The 24,253-nt window shown below is 38.2% G+C and overlaps 1 protein-coding gene across 4 annotated transcripts in view; it reads left to right on the plus strand.

The window, feature by feature from the left end:
* LOC120534023 (histidine ammonia-lyase-like) overlaps positions 1-24,253 on the plus strand; it is an 80,692-nt gene that overhangs the window by 31,277 nt on the left and 25,162 nt on the right. For 2 of the 4 annotated variants that reach the window (XM_039761241.1, XM_039761243.1), the window contains exons 2-11: positions 12,258-12,407; positions 13,609-13,823; positions 14,386-14,452; positions 20,940-20,964; positions 21,061-21,135; positions 21,420-21,492; positions 21,590-21,656; positions 21,754-21,791; positions 23,823-23,948; positions 24,043-24,182. In XM_039761241.1, the coding sequence (XP_039617175.1) occupies positions 12,376-12,407; positions 13,609-13,823; positions 14,386-14,452; positions 20,940-20,964; positions 21,061-21,135; positions 21,420-21,492; positions 21,590-21,656; positions 21,754-21,791; positions 23,823-23,948; positions 24,043-24,182 (858 nt within the window). In that variant the 5' untranslated portion in view covers positions 12,258-12,375. Of the gene's footprint in view, positions 1-12,257; positions 12,408-12,764; positions 13,824-14,385; positions 14,453-20,939; positions 20,965-21,060; positions 21,136-21,419; positions 21,493-21,589; positions 21,657-21,753; positions 21,792-23,822; positions 23,949-24,042; positions 24,183-24,253 lie in introns of those variants that run through there. The other 2 variants (XM_039761242.1, XM_039761245.1) reach the window with 1 other exon arrangement.

A 24,253-nucleotide genomic window follows, 5' to 3' on the forward strand; every position in this document is an offset into this window, starting at 1 on the left:
ATATTATGTGTATGTATGTATGTATGTATGTACTGTATATATATATATATATTGTCAGAGATGTACGGGGACACTGCCCGGCCGGGACGCCTGGACAGTCCCCAATGGGGACAATACTTCTCCTCGGCCACGAGAGGGCAGCCGCCCGGGTCTATTTGGGGGCCACGGAGACAGAGCTGGGATGCCCGTGAGAGGACGTGGCCACGCCAGGCGCCCGGTCAGTTGGGGAGTCCTGGATGGCAGCATTTCTGCCACACCAGGAAGGGCTCCCGGAAACAGTTCCAAGATGGCCCGGAATGCTTCCAGGGGCTTTCCTGACACTTCCGCCACACCAGGAAGTGACGTCAAGGGGAGCACCTGGGACTCATCCGGGTCCTGATAAAAGGAACCGCCTCCTTCCGGAGAGCGAGCCAGAGTTGGGAGGAAGGAGACGAAGCTTGTGAGGAGGAGGAGGTCCAAGAGAAAGAGAAAGAGAGAAAGAGCGAAAGAAGAAGAGAAAGAAGAAGAAAGGAAAGAGTTAATGAGAGAAGGCATTGTGGTGCAGTAAATAAAGGAGCGTGTTTCATACATCCTGGTGTCGGTCTGTCTGTGTTGGGGGTACGGTTTCCACAATGGCGCCGAACAGGGACCAACCCCCTGCTAAAAGGGGGACCCGTCTTTATAAATATTTTGTGGAGCCAACCCCCACAGCAGACGGCGCACTACTGCCGCGACACGCAAGCCTGCGCTGACGCCTCTGGAAGCGCCGCTGTAAACCACGCCAGACGGACGTCTCTGTTATGGGGAAGAAAAAGGGCAACCGGGCCCTGAAGGTAGCGATGCCTCTACCCGGCGTCGTCGTTGCGGCTGCACGGGGCGGCGGGGCGGCGGAAGAAGCCGCCCGGCGACAGCGGATTCGAGAAGACGGGATTCGGGAGGTAAGTCTCACGCCGGAGGGTGATACGCTTGGCGGGACTTACCCTGCGTCGCCTGGTCATGTTTTTAGCAGGGGACTGCCCGAATCCGTCTGTGGCGGCATGCCGACCGTGGTCTGACAGCGAGACGACGACGGGAGGCGAAGAGGAGCCGCTCGACTGCAGAATGGCTGCGGGGCGAAAGCTGCCCGGAAGTCTCTGCCCCGAAGACGTCTGCTCATAGGGTGGAGGGAGCGTTGGAAGACCGGAAGTTCCTCCCCAAAACAAGTACGGGATTGGACGGTGTGTGTTGTGTCCCCGCCGGTGAGTACAAGAAGGCGGGACCAGCGAGCGTCAATCCTGGGACACCAAGACCCAACGGAGCATGCGCAGGAGCTCCACGGCTCCCAGCCGGCAGGTGAGTCAGAGAAACGTCGACTTCAGTGCCGGCTGGCTTAAGTGACTTGTTATTGGCTGTACAGGAGTTAGAGAAAGTCTTTCGTCCTGTACAGCCTCTTTTGCAGGTATTACAGAACCTGACGGTGTGCTCAAGGCGCTGGAGGAGACTACGGACGCGCCCCTGAGAGCCGTACTGGGGTGGTTAACGCGGCGCGACGTGGGATTCTCCAGTAAGTCTGATGCGTCGGTACAGGTAAGTGACACCGGTACCGAACAGGATTATGGAATCCTTAGCGAAAAGAACCTGGATGTAACGGAAGGGATTCAAGTAGCAAGGGTTCCGACAGTAGACCGGGGGACGAGTACTGAGACCGCAGTACAAGCAGAGTCGGGGGGGCGGTGCCGGCTTGTATGTCGGCACCCAGACCACCCGCGCCAAGAAGCGGCGGTGCTCGGAGCCCGATCGAGAGGGGTGCAAGCGGCAAGGGGTCCCGCTTTAATTCATAAGGGGATCCAAGCTGTTGCGGCACCCCAGAACAACGGGAGGCCCCGGAGAGAATTGGAGGGGTCTCCGGACAACGCAAAAAGAGTGAGCAAGAGCTCGTGTGCGGCGAGAAAGATCTCTCCGAGGCAATGGAGGGCTGCCCCGAGCCAACCTGAACGGATACCGGCACGGGCGTTCCCGTCCTGTTTTCAGGCCCGGAGAACACCTGAAATACAAGGGGCGCCGTGTTACAGGTGCCATGGAGCTGGGCATTTGTGGAGGCGTTGTCCATATGCCCCGAGCAGAAGTGCCATTAGGCGGCGTCGGGACGACGTCTCCGCACCTGTGTCTTCTTTTCAGGTCCAGACCATGGAAGATGGTACGCGGGACGAAATGGGAAACTGTTGACCCTCGCGGGGCGGGCGCTTTGCGGATGGGCTTCAGCTGGTGAGGGGCAGTGTCAGAGATGTGCGGGGACACTGCCCGGCCGGGACGCCTGGACAGTCCCCAATGGGGACAATACTTCTCCTCGGCCACGAGAGGGCAGCCGCCCGGGTCTATTTGGGGGCCACGGAGACAGAGCTGGGATGCCCGTGAGAGGGCGTGGCCACGCCAGGGGGCGCCCGGTCAGTTGGGGAGTCCTGGATGGCAGCATTTCTGCCACACCAGGAAGGGCTCCCGGAAACAGTTCCAAGACGGCCCGGAATGCTTCCAGGGGCTTTCCTGACACTTCCGCCACACCAGGAAGTGACGTCAAGGGGAGCACCTGGGACTCATCCGGGTCCTGATAAAAGGAACCGCCTCCTTCCGGAGAGCGAGCCAGAGTTGGGAGGAAGGAGACGAAGCTTGTGAGGAGGAGGAGGTCCAAGAGAAAGAGAAAGAGAGAAAGAGCGAAAGAAGAAGAGAAAGAAGAAGAAAGGAAAGAGTTAATGAGAGAAGGCATTGTGGTGCAGTAAATAAAGGAGCGTGTTTCATACATCCTGGTGTCGGTCTGTCTGTGTTGGGGGTACGGTTTCCACAATATATAAAATATGTATATATATATAAAATATGTATGTATATATATATATATATATATATATATATATATATATATATATATATACTGTATATAGCAAAATCACCGCTCTTTGCAGCGACGAAGTACTGCTTTTAAATTTTTATTAAGAAGAAAAGAAAACCTTTTTAAACTGAGGGAAAATATACCAATAACTATCTGTTAAGGATCTCTTTGTATACCACGTTGTCAGTTCAGCACTCTGGTTGTAATATGACCAAGCTGTGCACTGAGCTTACTTTTGAGAATGCAACGTATAGTTGTCCAGGAGAAAAGCAATCTTGTCTGAAATCAATGGCAACCTATTATAGGGTCTGTCCCTGAGACTTATTAATTGTCATCGCAAAGCAGAGCCTTACCGGAAATTTGATGCATTTAAATTGAAATGGGAAATCAGAGTGTATAACGGTGATGCGAGGAATACATTCAGAGTATGGCGCTCTGCTGTTTTTTTGTGTAGCTGCCTTCACACAGCTTCTCCGCTGCTTTATAAACGAACGCCATATAAGGCCGTTGTTTCTCCTTCCTTCGCGGTTCTGTACTGTTTTATTGTTCGTTTATTATGATTGCTATAGTTATTATGTAGCTATTTGAGACTTACTTTACTGTTCAGGTACCCATTTCCTTTATTTAATCCGCGGCTTGTACACTATTTTTTGTTCATTTATTACGATTATAGATATTTATTGAATCCCTTCTTTAGCTGACTGCCTGCTCATATAAGGTGCTCCACTGTTTTTTTGTGAAGCAGCCTTTACACAGCTTCTCCGCTGTTTTATAAACGAATGACATATAAGGCCATCCTTTTTCCTTGCTTCGCCAAGGAAGCTGCGTTTTTATTTAATCCACGGGTTCTCCGCTGTTTTATTGTTTGTTTATTACGGTTGTTATAGTTCTCTTTATACAGCATGTTGTCAGTTCAGCACTCCGGTTGTAATATGACGAAGCTGCGCGAGCTCACTCTTGAGAATGCAACGTATAGTTGTCCAGGAGAAAAGCAATCTTGCCTGAAATCAATGGCAACCTTTTGTAGGGTCTGTTCTGTGAGTATTTGGTGGCAGCATGACCGCGTTAGCTGTGGAGCTCAGCTCGGAGCATATTCTTTTCCTACCTTGTCAATTGTGTAATGCATTTTTTGAACAGGTTTGATGCATGGAAGTGATCACTCGTACTGCGGTCAGTCCGTTCACGTGAGCTGCTCTCTTGTGTGATGTTGCGATGTCCACGGCTTTATTTAATGTTAGCTAAGACCCAGCACTGAAAAGTTTCTCGCTACAGCAATTTTAACTCCGTTACAAAGTGATCCAAAGTCTCGTTTATACCTCGTGTCTTCTCCTTAAACTTGTATCTCGCGAATAAAGTATTCGACGAAGGCATGACAAAAGGCAGCGGGAGCGTGTCCATAAACTTGATTTAAACTTACGGTTTACACCGTGCTTTGTTTCCGTAGTAGCTGCACTTATGAATAAGCTTGTATGTGTTTTTCTTCAGCGCTCTTTGGGAGCTCTTCCTTCTTTTCAACGTACTGCGTTCACAGTCAGTTCACGTGATTACGTGGGAGGCGTGATGATGTGATATGCAGCTTAGCCCCCCATGGCCATCGAGCTCAACTCCATTACAGTATATGGAGATAAATAGGTTCCAGTTATGACCATTACACGTAGAATTCCGAAATGAAACCTGCCCAACTTTTGTAAGTAAGCTGTAAGGAATGAGCCTGCCAAATTTCAGCCTTCTACCTACACGGGAATTTGGAGAATTAGTGATGAGTGAGTGAGTCAATGAGGACTTTGCCTTTTATTAGTATAGATTTAAAGCTAAATAAAAACTTAAAAATAGAATTCAAAACAAAATGCTAGTTGTGGTAAGAAGCTGCTCTTCTATATAGTTCTTAGGTCTTTAATGTTATGGTGTAGCCAGTTTTAATGTCTTTTTTTTTCCCGTCCTTTTTGTTCATTGGTTTCGATTGTCTCATTGACTGATATAATTGTTCCTTTGGTTTCAATTTCTGTTAATATTGTTTTGTCTACTTATTATTTATCTAATTATGCATTTTCTGTTAATTTTATTTTCATTTATTATATAGTTTCTATAAATGTAGTTTTGTTCTAATATGTACCTTCTGTTTTATGGTTGGATCCCCAAGAGTTTGTACCACACTGGCCTTGCTAAAGGACTGTCCCTAGCCTTTGAAGGCAGCTTAACAAAGTGAACCCCTGGTAGATAGTTGAATGACTCACCAACTTTGATTTATGCTTCAGTCTTTTTTGTATCACCCACTCCTGTTATTGTGAAAATTTTTTAGGATTGGTGTGCCTTTCCTTGGTTTGCCAATTTTTATTGTGTTTTGCGTGTTTTATATTGGACAGCTTGGTGTTACAATGATAACGTCTGCTGCCTTACAGCTTGATTTCCAGCCTCATCATTATCAATTATACTTTACCAGTTCTTCCTGTATCTACTTGGTTTTTCTCCCACATGTCATCTTGATCATAAAGGAAGTGTTGAATCTGATGGAATATTATCCCATCTAGGGTTTGTTCCTGTATTGCACTTGATGTTTCAGGAAAAGACTATAGCTGTTTATAGTTTCATAATGAGCTGAGTGAGTTGAGCAAATCATCTTTTTCATGGGCAGCACAGTGGCACAACAGTTATTTGCCCCATAGTTAGGATCTTGGAATTATTTGAGATTTATTATGTTTTTCCGTAGATATTATGGTAATCCTCTCACGTATCAAAGACATAGGTAATATATTAGGCAATTTGTGACTTGACATTTGTCTACAGTGAGTGAGTGAGTAAGTGTGCCTTGTGGTAGAGTGGCTTTCCATCCAGGACTGGTTTCTGTTTTGTGCCAAATATTGATAGGATGCCCCCAGGCCTCCCTGACCCTAACATGGATTGAGTAAGTATGAGACTGGATAAATGTGTAATCTTTTTACATTATTATTAAAAAATCATAAAATGAAAAACATTTTGCTTGCTGTTAAGTAGGCAAGAGGAGGCCCACTCATCACAAACTGAGTATATGACACATGTATAGCATTTGTTTTACAAGTGTTCCAGTTTAAAGTAGTGACCTACACAGCTTCTCATCTGGTTAAAACATTTTTAAAAGATACTAATAAAACTTGTGCAGTTGTTGGCCAAGATTATTGAAAAGAAAAATTCTAGAGCTGTGTGGCAGCACTAACCACTACAGTAGAGTAGCAACTCTATCTTGGAAAAACTTGACATAATGTAAAAGCAATTATAAGAAGAACAGATTATTTAGCCGAGCTAAGCTTGTCTTTTATTAAGGGGTTCAAAGTATGGTTAAGTATAAATGTCTTTACATCCTCAATTGTCTTCTATTTATGAATATCCTGTTTGGATTTGTATTCTACACAACATGTGTATGCAACTTTAACTTTTCAGAATTTGTAATCGCCCTTTTTCACTTGTTATGGACAGTGATGAGTCCATTAAAACTTCAAAGTTTTCTTTTATCATAACTCATACTTTGTAGCTTCATAGTTCCCCTTAATTATGCCTAGTGTTTTATTCTTCCTTAAAAGTGTAATTTATTTGCATTTATCCTAATTTAGCCTAATGTGTATTCTATCCAGGTCTACCTGAATCTGCAATTCTGTGCTCATGCTGTGAATTCTTGCCACTTGTTGTTTCATGATTAGTCTGAGTGAATGCACCTTATCAAGAACATTTTGACATGAAAATCCCATCTAAATCTGTAGTGTCTGTTAACAAACCTGACCGAAACACCCAATTTCCTTCCTTTTCATCAGGGTATCATAGTCATTAATTTAGTGTGTCAGTTTAACTAATAACCTTGTCTAATAACAGTTTTTTTTGTTTTTCTCTATTTATATCTTTATATCAGTTCAAAAATTCTCTGTGGTGTGTGTTTTTCTTTTGTTTTTTAAATTTGAGTTAAAGTAGAAACAGGGCAATTATTAAAGAATATGGCAAAATATGCCAGTCTGTAAATCTTGCTGAAATGTGTTTTTTCTCTTATTAATTTTAAATTAAATCAAAACTAGAATAACAGGAAATAAATGAAGAACCAGCCATTAAAGTAAAAAAAAAAACAACTCAACTCTCCACACTTATAATTGCTACAGCATCTTTTTAACTATAGGTTGAAAGCACAAAATGTTATTTAAAAATTTAACTAAAAGGTTAATGGAGTCACTGATTACGAAATTCATTGGCTTGAGGAACTGTTTTTTTTTTTTTTTTTTTTTTTTTCTAGAGAAGCTCAAAGGTCACCTTCAAATTATTTTAACTCCAATACAAAGGCAAAAATAGATCTAGCAGAAGCTGATGAAGCAAAGCAATGAATCCAAATTGTTATCCAATTTCCTAGTTTAATATTTCTTAATTCTGTATCCAATGATTTTTAATGTTAATCAGTGTTTTTTAAAAGAAGGGCAGTTCCTACTCTTAATGAAACTTCTTGTTTACCTTGAGGTGGTCTTCATAAAACATTGAACCTAATACTTTTTCCTCTTAATCGCACAAGTCTATTGGAATAATTTAATAACAAGCCAAAAGCCTACCTTTTATTTAAACTCCTCTTTTATTTAGGTGTCAGGTAATTAAACACAAATACTTCTCTGTATTGTTTGTAATGAGGCTTTTCTCACTGTGCCAGATATTTCTAAACCAATCCAATGCCTCATTAAGGTAGCACTTAAATTTAGGGTGGTGATTTTGAACTGCAGAGCAAAGGTGCTTTCATTAACCTGACCCGACAAAGAGCAAGCTTCTAATTGTTATGAACTGTCTACAGCTGAAAAGTATCCCAAATAGACCCCAAATAAACATATAAATGTGTTGCATGTGCAGAGAGCACATTGCACGTGTTAAAAATAAACATAACCTCTTGCAATCAGATTATACATAAACATTTCAAATACATCAATGGACTAGTGTTAAAAGTGAACAATATGTTGTCATATAACAACAACAACAACATTTATTTATATAGCACATTTTCATACAAACAGTAGCTCAAAGTGCTTTACATATTAAAGAATAGAAAAATGAAAGACATAATTATAAAAAATAAATCAACAATAACATCGAATAAGAGTAAGGTTCAATGGCCAGGGGGGACAGAAAAAACAAAAAAAACTCCAGACGGCTGGAGAAAAAATAAAATCTGTAGGGATTCCAGACCATGATACCGCCCAGTCCCCTCTGGGAATTCTACCTAACATAAGTGAAACAGTCCTCTTTGGATTTAGGGTTCTCACGGAAGGGCTTGATGATGATGATGGTCACGTAGACTTCTTCCTTTTAATCCGTCCATCATTGTTGGAGCATCATGAAGCTTTGAGTAGGTGGAGGTGGCGCAGGCCACCACCACAACGAAACCGGAAAAAGAAACAGAAAAGAGAGTAGGGGTCAGTACCGATTTTAGAGCCACCATGAATAGTTGTTATGATGAATTGAACATACAGAGTATCAGGATTAAGTTAAATTACGATTAAAATGAAGTTATAAAAGGCCATGTTAAAGTAATGTGTTTTCAGCAGTGTTTTAAAGTGCTCTACTGTATCAGCCTGGCGAATTCCTATTGGCAGGCTATTCCAGATTTTAGGTGCATAACAGCAGAAGGCCGCCTCACCACTTCTTTTAAGTTTTGTTCTTGGAATTCTAAGGAGACACTCATTTGAGGATCTGAGGTTACGATTTGGAATATAAGGTGTCAGACATTCCAATATATAAGATGGGGCGAGATTATTTAAGGCTTTATATATCATAAGCAGAATTTTAAAGTCAATCCTGAATGACACAGGTAACCAGTGTAGTGACGCTAAGACTGGTGTGATGTGTTCTGATTTTCTTTTCCTAGTTAGGATTCTAGCAGCTGCATTCTGCACTAGTTGCAAACGATTTATATCTTTTTGGGTAGTCCTGAGAGGAGTGCGTTACAGTAATCTAGTCGACTGAAAACAAACGCGTGAACTAATTTCTCAGCATCTTTCAGTGATAAAAGAGGTCTAACTTTACTTATGTTTCTTAAGTGAAAAAATGCTGTCCTAATGATCTGATTAATATGCGATTTAAAATTCAGATTACAGTCAACAATCACCCCTAAGCTTTTTACCTCCGTCTTGACTTTTAATCCTAATGTATCCAGTTTATTTCTAATAGCCTCATTGTATCCATTATTGCTGATCACTAAGATTTCAGTTTTCTCTTTATTTAACTTGAGAAAGTTACTATTCATCCTTTCTGAGATACAAGTCAGACATTGTGTTAGTGAATCAATAGAATCAGGGTCATCAGGTGCTATTGATAAGTACAGCTGTGTGTCATCAGCATAGCTGTGGTAACTCACGTTGTAACCTGAGATAATCTGACCTAACGGAAGCATGTAGATTGAGAATAACAGCGGACCCAGGATAGAGCCTTGTGGAACACCATATTGGATATCATGTGTCTTCGAGTTGTAATTCCCACAACTAACAAAATATTTTCTCCCTGTCAGGTAGGATTCAAACCAATTTAAGACACTGCCAGAGATATGCTATGATATATGCTGTGTGTGCTCTCTGTTTATTTCAGTGTTCATTTGAAAGAATTGGCAGCTATATTTGTAAAAGTACAAATTGCAAATTATGTGTTTGAAGTAAACAGTGTGTCATACCCCATCAAAAGGAGGAATAAAATATTACTGTTAAGAGAAATGATAAAGAGCCACAGAAGATTTAGATTTCAGTACTCCGAACACTCAAATCAGTAAATATGCTGTGGACCACCAGGGGGCGTACAACTCCCCAAACACCAGACACAACAGACACAGAACCCAAGTCCAACACTAAACACATGTTTATTTAGGTGGGAAAACACTTTTCTTTCGCGTCCCAGAACACACCACAGTATAAACACCAAATGTTCAAATAAGCACAATTCTTCATTCTTCCTCTTTTTTTCTTTCTTTCTCTGTCTCCACTCCTCTTTGCAAGCTTTGTCCTCCACCTTCTGACTCTGGCTCCTCAACTGGAGCGAGGTGGATCCTTTTATAGTGTGCCCGGAAGTGCTTCAGGTGGTCCTTGACCTTCTTCCGGCAGCACTTCTGGGTGTGGCAAAAGTATAGCTACAAAGGGCTCTGCTGTACCTGCAGCAGTCTCGGCCAACCCCCTTTGGAACCCCAAAGGGCTGCTCTAAACTACAACTCCCAGCATGCCCTGTGGGGATCCATGATGCTATAGCAAGCCAGGGGGCTGCCCTCTAGCGTCTTTCGTAATGTCCCAACTGTGCTCTTTCCCTCAGTCCTTCCACCTGGTTGGCATCCTGGCTATTCCTCATGGTGCCTAATGACACCAGTAAAAGCACAGATGAAATAGATACCATCAGCAGGCACCTTATGATTGCATATACAAACAAATAACTAAAGTGAGACAACATTACCCGTTGTGGCCTACACAAGTTAAAAGCACAACACAACATTTATTTGGCAGTGGGAAACATTTTCCTTTCGCTTCCCACCTGCTCAGCTCAGTACAAAACACAAAACCACAGATAATAAAGTAGCACTTTGTCTGTGTTTTCTTTCTTCATCTCTCTGTCTCTTCCACCTCCATTCTTCTGGCAAACATCATCCTCTCCTTCCTGACTCTGGCGGTTTAAATGAAGGCAGCATGCTTCTTTTATGCTGCAGCCAGGATTACTTCCAGTGGCCCTTTAGCATGATCCTGAAATATTTCCAAGTAAGGTGGAAGCCCAATGTATCAGGGCTCTACAGTCTCTGCAGTACTATGATGGCTTCCACAGAACCCAACAGGACTGTGCCCAACTCCAATTCCCATAGAGCCCTGTGGGAATCCATTGCAACCCAGCGGGGCTGCCATCTAGTGTTCTGGGGGAAATAATGCCCTGTACATGTTCTCTGCCGTGGTCCTTCCAGTCTGAAGGTGTCCCCGATTAAGGAGCGCCATCCATCCTACACACCATCTAATTGTAAATGCAAAGATTCCACATATGTTACTCTGCAGTCATATTCATATCTGTAATATCCATTAACCACAATGCTTATCTAAACTCTGTTTGCATTGTTATGCGATATTGAGATTCAGTACACAAAATGTCAGAAAGATATTGTAGCAGATAGAAGCACATCAAAAATACACGGAGGCAGGTAGCTACAGTGGTGTCTGTATATTTGTGTGTAAGCACTGTATCTGACTGTTTTGAAGCAAGAGCTTAAACCCTCAGACAAAGTTTACTACACTCTCAACCTCACCTATGGATAGAAACTATGCTCTGAGATTGAAACAATGTGGCTGCAGCTAATTTCCTTTGATAGGATGACTTTAGAGTAGAATTGTTTTTCTTTTTTTTGTTTTTTTCTTCCTCTGGATGGCTTGGTTATGCAGTGAAGATTTCTACATTTCTCTCCAAAAGCCACAGACCTGGTTGCTACAGCCCAAAGAAAACTACATGCAAACATATCTTCCTGCCCATGGTACACCAGTTAATGAAAAAGTCCAACAGATAAAAACACTGGCTGGAATGATAGCGAACGTTAATGAGTTTATCTTAAAGATCTGATCTTCCCATCTCCAACTTTATAGACTTTTTGTTTTTCTGACAAGTTAAAGTACTTCTCTGAATCCATTAGGAATGGGTAATCTTCTAGATAAATATTATTCACGTGACCATTTATGGTGAAAAAAACAGATCTGACCTCCTCCCTAATCTATGATTTTGCATCCTTCTTTCATGATAATACAGTATCATTGTTCTAAGGTCAATACTCTTAGTAAGAAGGAGCATGAACTGGCATTCCATCTTTGAGTCATCTACTACTTCCTGTCATTCTTTGGCACCTTCTTGTGTCTCTGTCATGATTGGGTGTCTGAGGCAGTGGTGGTTTGTAATGCAGGGTGCTGTGGCGCCGCCCCCTCATATATTTTAAAAACTCTACCTACAGTAATTAGGTAATGTGAAGTAATCATGAAATAAACCTGTTCATTTGTACAATGTGCTTGGTGTTGGCACATGTCAGCATCCATTAAAAATTGGTTTTGACTTGTTTTTGTTTAATTTGTGTGAATAAAAAAAAAAAAATCTGTGTGAATGCCAATACTTTTGGAGTGAAGAACCCCAGCCAAATGAGAGTCGCTGTAAGTCCTTGATCTGTTGGCAAACAGGTGACCTGAGACTGCACTTTAATTGGTTGCTTTCAGATTTTTCTGGGGACACAACTCTCTTGCAGTGAGTTATTGTTTTAGGTTATTATAATCTAATGTGATTGGACAATTGTAGACACACTATGTCATGTTGGCATCAATGATTCACAGTGCACACCTGCCTTTAACATTCTGTAACCTCAAATGACTGAGCTTGACCTTGATGGCAACTTCAAGCGGCACTTCAGAAATTAAAGAAAATTTCTTTATTTCTTTAGCAAAACATGCCTTCATAAATTGTTAATTTGAAGAAGAAAATAAGAAGATCAAGGATCTTGGACCAGACGACTTAAGAATTTGAGAGTGAGCTTACCCAGACTTTTTCCAGCTCTTGTTATGAGAAATGGAGTTAGGCAACTGGGTGTGTTGTAAGTAATGTCTTTTTTTTTGCTTTCCCTTTTGGATGTTTCACAGTTTTGGTACTGAAGCATTGTGAACAATGACGGGGCTACGAGACCTAAAACATCTTTCTGAAAAATGCAAGCAGGATGAAAGTAGCTGCAGTCATCTAGACAATAGCATGAGGCTACATTTTTTTGGCAGACGTAGTATTGCTGAACAGCTTGATGAAGAATACAGCCTTGACATTAAGAGGCACAACAAAGAGGTTACCAAAAATCGACACATCCTATCCAGAATAATAGATAAAATATACATGTGTTTGTGTTTAGTAGAAGAGTGGTGTGCCTTGGAATGACTTTGGTTACAAAAAGTGTGATAAAAAATGTTGGGAAACACTGCTCTAGACAATAGTAGGCAGCTAATTTTTTTGGCAGTCCTAGTGAAATGATTCAATTTAATCAGAAAGGAATTGAGAAAATTTCAGGCCTGAAGGAAAGAAGGGCAAAACTTATGTTCAAGGAAATAGTTCAGGGTATCCTTATCATAAAAGCAGAATAGGATTTGTGTTGGTCATGTGGGTGTAGTACAAGACAGGTTAAGGGGCAAGTTATATTTTAAGATGAGGTCTGTGGATCTTACAATGTGAATTTATACCCAGGTGAGGTAGCATGGGAAACTTGCACAGGACTGGGCAGACTGGCAGCAAGTGTAGAATAAAATTAGGGTGGGGGTGACTCTGTAGGTGTGGTAAATGATAAAATGGAATAGGAGACTTGAGAATCGGAGGACTAGTGATTGTATAATGTGGATTTATAGAGTACAGTGGAAATGGCCCAGGGTTGGGCACTCTATTAGCAGAGGCAGAATAAGATTTGGATTGGATTTATAGGGAATAAACCCTGACTGTAAACCATCTCACTTTCTACCACTAAACTGTAGAAAATTTCTAGAAACACAAAAATATATACTCTGCAACTTAATTAAGCAAGTAAACTTGGCCAGTGAGGCATATAATTATGGATTCCGTTAGTTTACTTATTTCTGAGAATGTCTGCAATTTATTTATTTTTTTTTTGTTAATAAGTAATATATAGACATGATAAAATGGATGGTTCACATTTCTGTTCATGCGGTTTGTTATAAAATACTTGGGTTAACTGTGCTGCACTAAACTTTTACATACTCTAAGACAAAGGTAAACATGCCTTGTATTACGGTACGTGTTAGGGATGAGTGGCTAACTGTGCCCTGTAAGGATTTGACTTGCACAGTGCACTGGCTGGGACTTGAGGCACTAAGACGATACACAAAGAACAAGCCAGATAATGGAGATCCTGTCAATGAGGTCTGCTTCACTATGAGAAAGTGCCAGGGGAAGGGAGTTCTGGATCCGGATGATACATTAGAAGAAGTGCTGGAGGACAATGACTTTGTGGAGCTTAGTAAGTAGTTGCTATAGGAATTTTAAACTCTCAGAAAATGAGCTTAATATACTGTATGATGTAAGAGAAAAAAAAATGACTAAATCACTGATATAAAGTAATTCTAAAGAAAGTTGTTGTACTCTGATAGTTATAATATGATCAAAATAATAATAAAAAAAAAACATTTTCCTTGTGTTACTGACAGTCCCACAGGATATATTATGTATAGGGTGGTCCAGATCTAATTATGCAATTTTAATTACGCTATAACTTATTAGGTTTATGACATAGAAAATCAGCCGAAAAATCCCGGACCATCGAGAAGTTTGCAAACTGATGACATGAAGAATCGTCTTTGCGCCCAACTGGAATCGTCCCCACATAAATCAAAGTCATCCAGACGATCTGGATAATTAGATCTGGACCACCCTGTATTATTACATTTCCATTTTGTGTATTTTTAACATTTTATTAAAATTGATTTAAAAGTTACTTTTTGTCTTAAGGGATTATGTGCTTTGATTTCTTTAAACAATAATGGATCTTGGTTTATATCATATAGTATTTTTTTTTTTTTTAGGTTTAAAAGAGGATAAAGACAATTTCTCTCCATTATTTATTGTGTCATGTCTTTGTGCTTCTTACAGGTAAATATTATAAATTATACATTCTTAACAATTACACACACTGAAAGAATGCAGGTAAAGTGTCTGCATTACAAGCTACAACATAGATTAAATCAAGTTAGTATAATTAGTATACATAGACATTTTGTGAGTAATGATGCAAATAAATATTATTATTAAGATTGCTGCTAATAGCAACCAAACACCTGAGAAACATTTACTTTTTATCAGAGGTAGTTGAGTTTGAAATGCCAGATATTTTTACCCATGCTAGCATTTCACTCCACTTGAGTGACAAATATGAAAACGCAGGACGTTTTTTTTTTTTTTTTTTTTTTTAAATGACTAACTTGATGATCTTGCCTTAAAGTAAAGTCCAAAGGTACTGTGTTTTGTAAGAATGATGTAGAAGCAGCTGACATACACAGGTGCCATGTGGTTGAATGTTTTTTAAAAAGTGCTGACAGGCAGCTTCATAAACTAAGCCTAACCAAGTATACAGTAGTGCTTTGGTGCTTTATACAGATTTTCATTTGACTCTTTGGTCCAGTGGTTTAGCTGTACATGTTATGTATCAATTTGGCTTTATTAAAATCAGCGAAGTGCATTGAAGGCATCGTTTCCGAGCTTTATACTGTGCTGTTGCGTGAAACAATACAGTATTGAATATTCAGAGATAAGTATTAGCTATAACCATTTTGTTAAAGATAGACAAATTTATAAAAAGATCAGTGGAAACGTCTTTGTCTGGCAGTGACAAGAGTAAACAGAAAAACATTGTACAGCGATTAATATCTCAAATATGTTTTTACCATTATTTCCAATAAACCCGGTGTTTCGTTTGTCAAGAAGTGTTGTCAAAAAAAGTATGAAACCGTCAAAGCTACTTCGCCATTTAAATAAGAAAAACATCCAGAAAAAAAGACAAGCCTGTGGAAATCTTTGAAAGAAAGCTAAACTACCTTGGCAAAGAGCAAGTCATATTTATTTTGGCAACCACTACTAATGAAAAACAAGTTATCAATTTGCATTTCACGTTGCAAAAGCCAGTAAAACACATACAATTGCTTAAAATCTGGTTTTACTGACAACTGCTAATATGGCGCAAATAATAATTGGTGAAAAGAGGCTGACAAGCTCGAAACAATACTTCTCTCCAATAATACGATCCAAAGAAGAATACATGACATATCAGAAGCTATTCGAACAATAGTTCTTGAAACTATTAAGAGGGACAAATTTCTTCTACGTGCACCAAATTCATAGTATATCTAAGATATGATACTGAGAATGGTGTTACAGATGACATTTTATTTTGTAAAACACTAGAGGCCAATACTACCGGAAAATGTTTATTCAACACTTTTGTGCAAAGTACTAGTAAGTACGATTTTGACTGGATGAAATGCATTGGCACCTAAGGCTATGACTGGCCACTGAAGTGGTATCATTGTCAGATTACAAGAGATAATGCAAATACTACATGGGTAAACTACTTTTTTACATCGAGAAATTCTTGCATTAAAATCTTTACCTTCTGAAATGGATTGTATTATAAAATATGTCATTAAAGTCGTAAATTCCATTGAATTAAAAGTATTGCAGGATCATATTTTTCTAAACATTTGTGAAGACGTGGTTGTTATATACTGTAAATATCTTTTTTTATCACACAGAAATGAGATGGCTTTCAAGGGGTTACGTTTTGAAAAGAGTTTTCCAGTTAAGAGCAGAACTTAATGTATGTGCAAGATGAGAAATCGAAATACGCAAACCTGTTTTCCAATTCTGTTTGGCTTCTTAGGCTGGCTTTTCTTACTGATATTTTCAAACACTTAAACACTTTGAATAGTAATTTGCAAGGCCACAGTGTTAACATAATAATAGCCAGGGATAAAATCAATGGATTTATAAAGAAACCTGATTTCTGGTCATCTTCAATTGACAAAAAGAAATTTATTCATTCCAGTGCGATCAAAAACTCCTGGAAAATGTAGCTATGTATAATTGTGGTAAACTCTGAGCTGGGTTTTGCAGACAAGCAAGTTAGTTTGCACAATTTAAAACAACAGCTGTTTGAGTATTTTCCAGAAGAAACTCAAAAACAGTTACTACATTGAATGTTAGATATAGAATCTGTTTTTGGAGAGTTCCTATCAACTGGCTGAAATTCCAACAAATATGAAAGAAAAACTTACTGAAATATCTATTGATGGAGTGTTGAAACCATTTTTTTTTTTTTTGGGTAGGCCAGCTTTGGGGCAAAAGAATGCAAGAATACCCAGAGCTTGCAAGCAAAAATCTTAAATTTTTGATCCCATTTGCAACTCTGTATTTATGCAAATTAAGTTTTTTTGTCTATGACTGCCATCAAAACAAAAGCAAGAAATTGCTTTGAACTTGAAAATGATAGCATTGTTTTTGTATCGAATAAAGAGCCCAGATTTCAGAAGCTAGTTTCTGCAAAACAACCACATTCATCGTATTCATTTTTTTTTTTACTTTTATTACTACTATAACTTTGTTTTTTTATATTTAAAGTTGTTTTTGTTCATATATACAAAATAAATATTTGTTAATAATAATTTTTGTTTTATTTTACAAATCCTATAGTTGGTGGGGTCACAACCCTCAATTTAGGAACCACTGTTCTAGAGCAAAATACATTTTAACATTCTTACATGAAGGAGGTACTCTTGAGCAGAGCCTGAACCCATATACAGTAAATGGCAAAACAAATGTTTTGTTATTATTAACCTGATGACTTTTTCCAAGACAACATGTAAAATCTGAGATACAATTGGTGACTTACTCACGGTCACGCATTGTCAATAGTAGAATTTGAGCTGACATCTTTGGGGTTTGAAGTTCAATGTCTTAACCACTTCACCACATGGCCTTACTTTGTTACATATAAAGAAATAACAGTAACAGAACTGTAAAAGGTCCTGGAGACTATAATACAAATAATAAATAAAGTACACTAACCCAAAAAGCATTTCTGGGCCTACCTTAGCAAGGTTAATTATCCTGTCTGTTGTGTAGAGTGGTTGGACCAGTTTCCCACCCAAATAATAACTGTGCTAGTCTCCTTCTGCTAGATTGCTGCTCATTTACTCTCTGTCTTCTCTTGCCAATTGGGCCCTTGTCACCGCTAGCACTGCCAACTCAGGAATGGCCTTGAGAGCTCATAAAACTAACCTCTTAGAGCTCTACCTAGTGTCTTCAGCTGTCCCTTTAATCTTAAAACCCTCATAACTATTAAGAGATTAAGTCATTCATCGAAAGGTACTTTGTCTATTATAGATAAAGTGAAGGAACCATGCATCAATTTGGGGGACATCCAAACTACATTTTGTCCTCTACCTACACTTATGTTCCATTAGTAATTCAATCCCAGGCGCCATCCATTTTTATTTATATTTATATATAATATATAATCACTAATTTTTTTGTTGTTTTGCCAGAGCTTATCACCAGGGCATTTTACAGCCTTATTTTACAGCAATTTACAAAATTTTAATTCAGGGGTGTGCAGAATATTGTACTAGATTGTGGTAAGGGTGTGGATGGCAATTTTAAAAAAGAGAAGAAATGTTGAGAATTATTTATTACTTTTTTTTATCCATTCCTATACCACAGGAATCTAGAGCATGTTCAAACAGGATCGAGCTTTTGATCTGAACAGCAACCTCACCCACTCATTCAGTGATCAAGAGTCCTGTCTTTAGATTTCAATCCAGTTTAAATGCACTTTAAGTCTTTGTGCTACTCTTATTTTCTGGATGTCTTTAACAATATTTTAGAGAAAATGCATGCATTGTGCACATTGTGAGCATATGACTATAAATGAGATGTGGATTACCAACATGAATTAATGGTTCACTATTGTTTAATATTTGGTACCAACTTAAAACACAGCATTTCATAACCTTTGTGATCTTTATTCTCTAGGAAAACATGAAATTAAGCATTTTTCTCAGCTATAATTACAAAGAATAAGTAACAGATATAAAAATGATACTTTTTGAGTAATGGATACATTTTAGAAGGTGGGATTGCAACGCAATCTTTGTCTGCACTCTACATAAACAAAAGGGCATTCAATAAAAAAGTAAAACTAGATTTCTTAAATAAAGTAAGAACGTTTGATTGCTAAATAGTCAGAGAATGCTAAACAGAAATCGCAATCTTGGACAACTAAAGGCAATTTAATTGTAAAAATGAAAAATCATAGTCTTGAATGCTAGGTTAAAAACATGATTCTAAAATAATTAAACACAATGGTAACAGTTTATAACAACATTAATTTCTTTCATTAATAAACCTTAACAATCTTTAAATTGTTAGGTACATTATAAAGATCTACAACTAATTTAATAAATAATTGGTAAATAAGCAGTATATTCAGTAATGTTTGTTAATTGCTAGTTAATGAAAATTATTTTATTGTTACCGATATAAGAATCCTTTATAGCTACAGTACTTGTATAGACACAAACTAGTAATCAGTTAAGCTCTGTTTAGTGTTTGTTAATAACTTAATTATAAAGATATTATTATAAAGTAGTATAACACAACATAAAGCAATGCTGTATGGCAAAGTGGTTAAGAAATTGGACTGCAAACGCTCTGGTTATGAGTTCAAATCCCACAACTGACACTATGTGACAATAGGAAAGTCACTTCAACTGCCTGTGCTCTAACTGGAAATGCAGAAGAAATGTAACCAATTTGATCTCAAATGTTGTAAATTACCATGTAAAAAGGCATCACTCAGATAAGTAAGGTGTTACTTCCATTTCTTATACTGTGTAAGACTTGATTCTGTTTTATGGCTGATGACCACAAGAAAGACTCCAACTCCTTTGACTCTGAACTGGACAAAGTGGCTTTGACAATGGAAATGGAATGAAACAGCCACTTAAATAAACTGTAATTCTAGTTGACATTAATGTGGGTTACTGCAATGTTTTCATTAGTTTATTTTATTCTGAATTGTCATAATCTCAGTCAACAATTGATTTAAAATATTTTTAATATTTTTACTTCATCTGAAAACTTTTTTAAACTCGTTTTCGTTTATCTTTTCATGAATCAGTGTGTGATTAAGCAGGTGTAAATATACTTAACGACAATGGGCAGCAAATTGTTTCTGAACCTTCTCTAAAAATTTCACGTTACTGTCTGAAGCACCTTCTGGACTCGATTCTTGTCTTGCCCCATTATGGAAGTTCATTTGAACAATTGACTGTACACGCTTTGATTTCTGTTTGTGTGTTCTTTGGCTGCTATTTGTAGAATGAAAAATACACGAATCAGACATTATCTTCATTTTGGAATAATATTCTCATTGGTCACATAAACCGAGTTGTCTAGTCTCAATGATAATTGTTAAAGTAAATACGGCAACTGTCTCATCAACCAAATTGCTAGCACAATGTACTCTCCAAATACCTACAGCATATAGGTAATATAAAACACATCAAGCATGCTGGTATTCAATTATTACATTTCTATTTTATAAAGCATTTTACTGAAAGAACTACAAAATGCTATTCCTGGAACAACTGTAACATTATAGCAGGCTCTGATCAATTCTCCGGAGTCTGCCTGAAATGTAAAGCATATACCATATCTTCATACATATATCCTCACACTGCATCATTTTGTTCAGTTGTGTTCATGTCATTTGCACTCTCAGATGTTATCTAGTGGTGAGAGCAGTTGACGTTCATATCAATAAGTAGAAAAGGGTTGAATCTTACAGAACCAGTTCATGGCAGCTTGTCTTCCTCAAGTATTTGTTGCATTTTGTCAGGTTTCCAAAACTGTATCTTTGGTCCATATGTTAGAATTCTTCCCAAATCCTTCATTAAAAGTATAGTTTTTATTCTGTTTTTTTTCCTTTTCCAAAGATGTAATTTTATGACTCTTTTGAGCCAGGACTTATTTATGAGGAATACACCCACTGTCACGAATATGAATCAGTTTTCATGTTTTCTACAGTTTAATTGCCAACTGCCCCACAATTTATTATAGCCGATTTTCAGCCTTATATTTGAAATTAGGTAAGAATAATATTTTATATAAAAATCTTTGGGAATCAATTTTTAGTTTTAGTAATTTTTAATTGGCAAGTTCATCAAGCCTTCCATTTTCTGAATCTTCCTATTCCACTAAAGGGTCAGATAGAGCCCATTTTGGCAGCGAGGCTGAAAGTAGCCCTGAATGGGATCCGACAGTTCACTCCACTACGATACTGATTAGAATAGAAAAAAAGAAGGAAAAAAAACTCTGAATATCAACTTTTAAGGCCCTGAAGTGACAAGTTATAAATCCAGCATGTGAATATTTAATGCAATTTTTTGTTCATAGTAGTATATCTGTTGAGATTACTTCTAGTTTGCTCAGTTTTTGCTTTTAAAAAGTTCTTCAAACTATACTGCTTTGAAAAACAGGCTCCTGGCATATCAGTTACTAATTTAATTTTATATTTTGTTTATAGAAAAAAATATCAGGAGCCAAAAGAAGTAAGTAATTATTTATGGGGTGGCACTCTATGATCAATTTTTAAGCCAGGCCTTGGTCTTTTATTTGCTAATGTCTCTTTTAAAAATGTTTCATAGTATTTGTATTTAGATGGGAACACCCTCACTACAGGAGATGTGGTGAATTTAGGAAAAGGAATGTACAAAATTAAGGTAAGCAATATATGTTGTCCTTGCAAATAGCCCCATTATAGTTCATCAATAATACAATACAACTATTTTTGCTGGCCAAATGTGTGTTTTGCAGTGTTTAGTAGATATAATTAATTAAAAACAAAGAAGACAAAAACATACAAGTCTGAATTATGTTCCTTTGGCAGTCTGTATATTTAGGCCTGAGTACTGTTTTAGATATGTTCAAGGAAAGCTGTGTCTTATTACTAGAAACTTAAAGATGATTTACATTAAGTGTTTCTTTTTTATTCTGTATGTTGTAGTTGACTAAAGAGGCTGAAAATAATGTCAAACAATCTTGGGAAGTTGTTGAGAATGTAGTTAAAGAAAGCAAAGGTGAACTTCTTTTTGATTATGATTATGGATTCCATTCTTTTCTAATTGTTCAGCTAGTTGCTAGTCAAATGTAATCCATTTTGTTTTTCTTCCCCAGTTGTTTATGGAATAACCACAGGGTTTGGCAAATTTGCTCAGACTGTGATTCCCAGTGAGAAAATTGTGTGAGTGATGTGACTTATTTATTTGCTTTGAATGCTTTCAATTTGCTGAATGGTACACTGCTATGTAATGATGATATTGTTCTCACTTTAATTATAGGGAACTTCAAGAGAATGTGGTTCGCTCTTCAGCAGCAGGTAAGCAAAATCATCACCCTTTAGAAAACAAAAAAGATCAACAAATTTTCATTTAGCCAGATTTATGAATTTTTGACAGTCCTTTCAAATTTGTTACATTATAATAAATTCTGCAACAAGAACATGCAGACATGGTTGAAAGTTTATTAAGGGCACCAATGTTAGAAATGTTTTCTTCACACAAAGAAGGATAGACACATGGAATAAATTAGCTAAGTGTTCTGGAAAGTAATACTTTAGGGAACTTCAAATCTCAACTCAATGTTATTTTGGACATCTAACAGTTGTGTGTATTAGTATACTGTAGGATGTTGATTTTATTTATTTATTGTTGTAAATGGAAATGAAATAAAGTGCAGTACTTCAGTCAACCCATTTTCTTATTACTTGCTCAATGCATGGCTGGAGGACACCCAAGCCTTAAAAAACAGCTGGACACACAGGGCAGAAAGCAGCTGTGAACCAGTAAGGCATCTTGACTCTGTTACACTTATAGTGCCATGAGCTCCATCTTTAAATAGTGGCATGAAACACATGAGCCTTCTAAGCTTAACCACAGTACAAATGCTGTGTGGAGGCATTATAGCCTTTGGCCTGTCCTAGTTACTGCATTTATATTAAGGCATTAAGCTGACATACCATAATAGTGTATTTTAGGCACAAAGCAAATCCGAAACTTTTAATTTGGTGAGTTACCTGGTGGCAGGAAAATTTTACAGATCTTAACATTGACTTTTTCTCGATGTGTGCCTTGTGCCTTACGGTCAGACAGTTAGGTCCATGGAAACTATACTTGTGCCATGTGCTTCCTTGCACTGAAGACTTTTAATTTACTCATCTGTGCTCATTTTGAACATGAATTATTATTCATACAGGTAAAACTTGTTCAGACAGTGCTTCAGTTTGCTTTCCTCCAACATATCTGAATATGTTAACCTATTAAAATAGAAAATTAAAATGACATATAGAGAAAAATTAAGATAAAGTTTGCATAGATTTATTAATTTATAGAGAAACAGCAATAATTTTTCACATATAATTTTTTATAAACATCAACTAGACAAGAATATAGTATAGACGCACTGAAAAGCCAAGTTGTAATTATTACGAAACGATATTATAAATTGTAAATTAGTTGTTTATCTTCCTAGAAATTATCAGTGTCATGTTTATTTTTGTTATTGCCTCATAAACTTCAACTGCTGTGTGTGATGCCATCACAGAAGGACAGTCTGAAAATTATTTTTGAAGCCTGCTGCTTACACACAAATTGTACTGAGCCTTTTGGCCAATAATAACGTCCCCAAAAAGTGCCTTCTGGGGCGAACCACCCCCTTCGCCCAACCCTAGCTACGCCACTGCCTTTATTTGCCATTTACACCTATCAGAGTAGCTCTCAATCAGAGTAAAAACACACAATGTACAAAACAAAAATAATGAATATAAAATCTACATAAAAATAAACTGCATATAAAGAAAGTAATTCATACTGTAAATTACAAATAGTAAGAAACAAATATTGAAGTTTGTGAAGATATTAGGGAAACAGCAAATAAAGAGCATACTGGCAATTTAGGGTACATGATCTGCAATAGGCTTTTTTGGGAAACTCTCATTGAATAATGGCAAGTTGAATGTTACTGTAGCAGCCAGAATAGTCCCTTTCACTCTTGTCTTCTCTTGCTCTCATTCAATCCTAAAAGACAGCAGCAGTAAACAGTGCTGCACTGTGCAGTTCTGGTCCATTATGTCACCTGGACAGAATAAAACATCTTCTCACTGTACACGTTCACACTGTCACACACTTTAGAAGATGACTGTGGGGTTTCAAGTGCCCGGGTGTGGTAATGCTTTGTATGACTGGCATTGTTTTAGTACATAAAACCAACCAGTTTTTAATTAGGAGCTTTGCCCCTTTTTACTAGAAATCTCTGGAAACAAACAAAAAAAAAAAACCCCAAAAGACAGTGACCTGTTGACTAGTGATTGAACTTCATGGCTGCCTACATTATTTATTTATGTTTTGGTTAGGTGTTGGTAAGCCACTGAATCCAGAGCGCGCCCGTATGCTGTTAGCATTAAGGATTAATGCACTGGCCAAAGGATACAGCGGCATTTCCCCAGACACACTCCACCAGATAATTGAAGCTTACAATGGTATGTTTGCTGATGTTTATGGTGATTCAATTGATGAAGATAAGCTTATATAAAATGCTATCATATTTTCATCGGCATAATTAACCCTTTACAGCTTCCTGCTTATCCTTCATACCAGAGAAGGGGACAGTTGGTGCTAGTGGAGATCTCGCCCCACTGTCTCATTTAGCACTTGGCTTGATGGGAGAAGGAATGATGTGGTCTCCAAAGTGTGGCTGGGCTGATGCCAAGCATGTAAATATAAAAGTGTTTGTGAGTGGAGTTGCATGAATGCAAATAGCCAAACACTCAAATCAGTTTCTTTT

Source organism: Polypterus senegalus, chromosome 8 (assembly GCF_016835505.1).
Source record: "Polypterus senegalus isolate Bchr_013 chromosome 8, ASM1683550v1, whole genome shotgun sequence".
Classification (NCBI taxonomy): Eukaryota; Metazoa; Chordata; class Cladistia; order Polypteriformes; family Polypteridae; genus Polypterus; species Polypterus senegalus.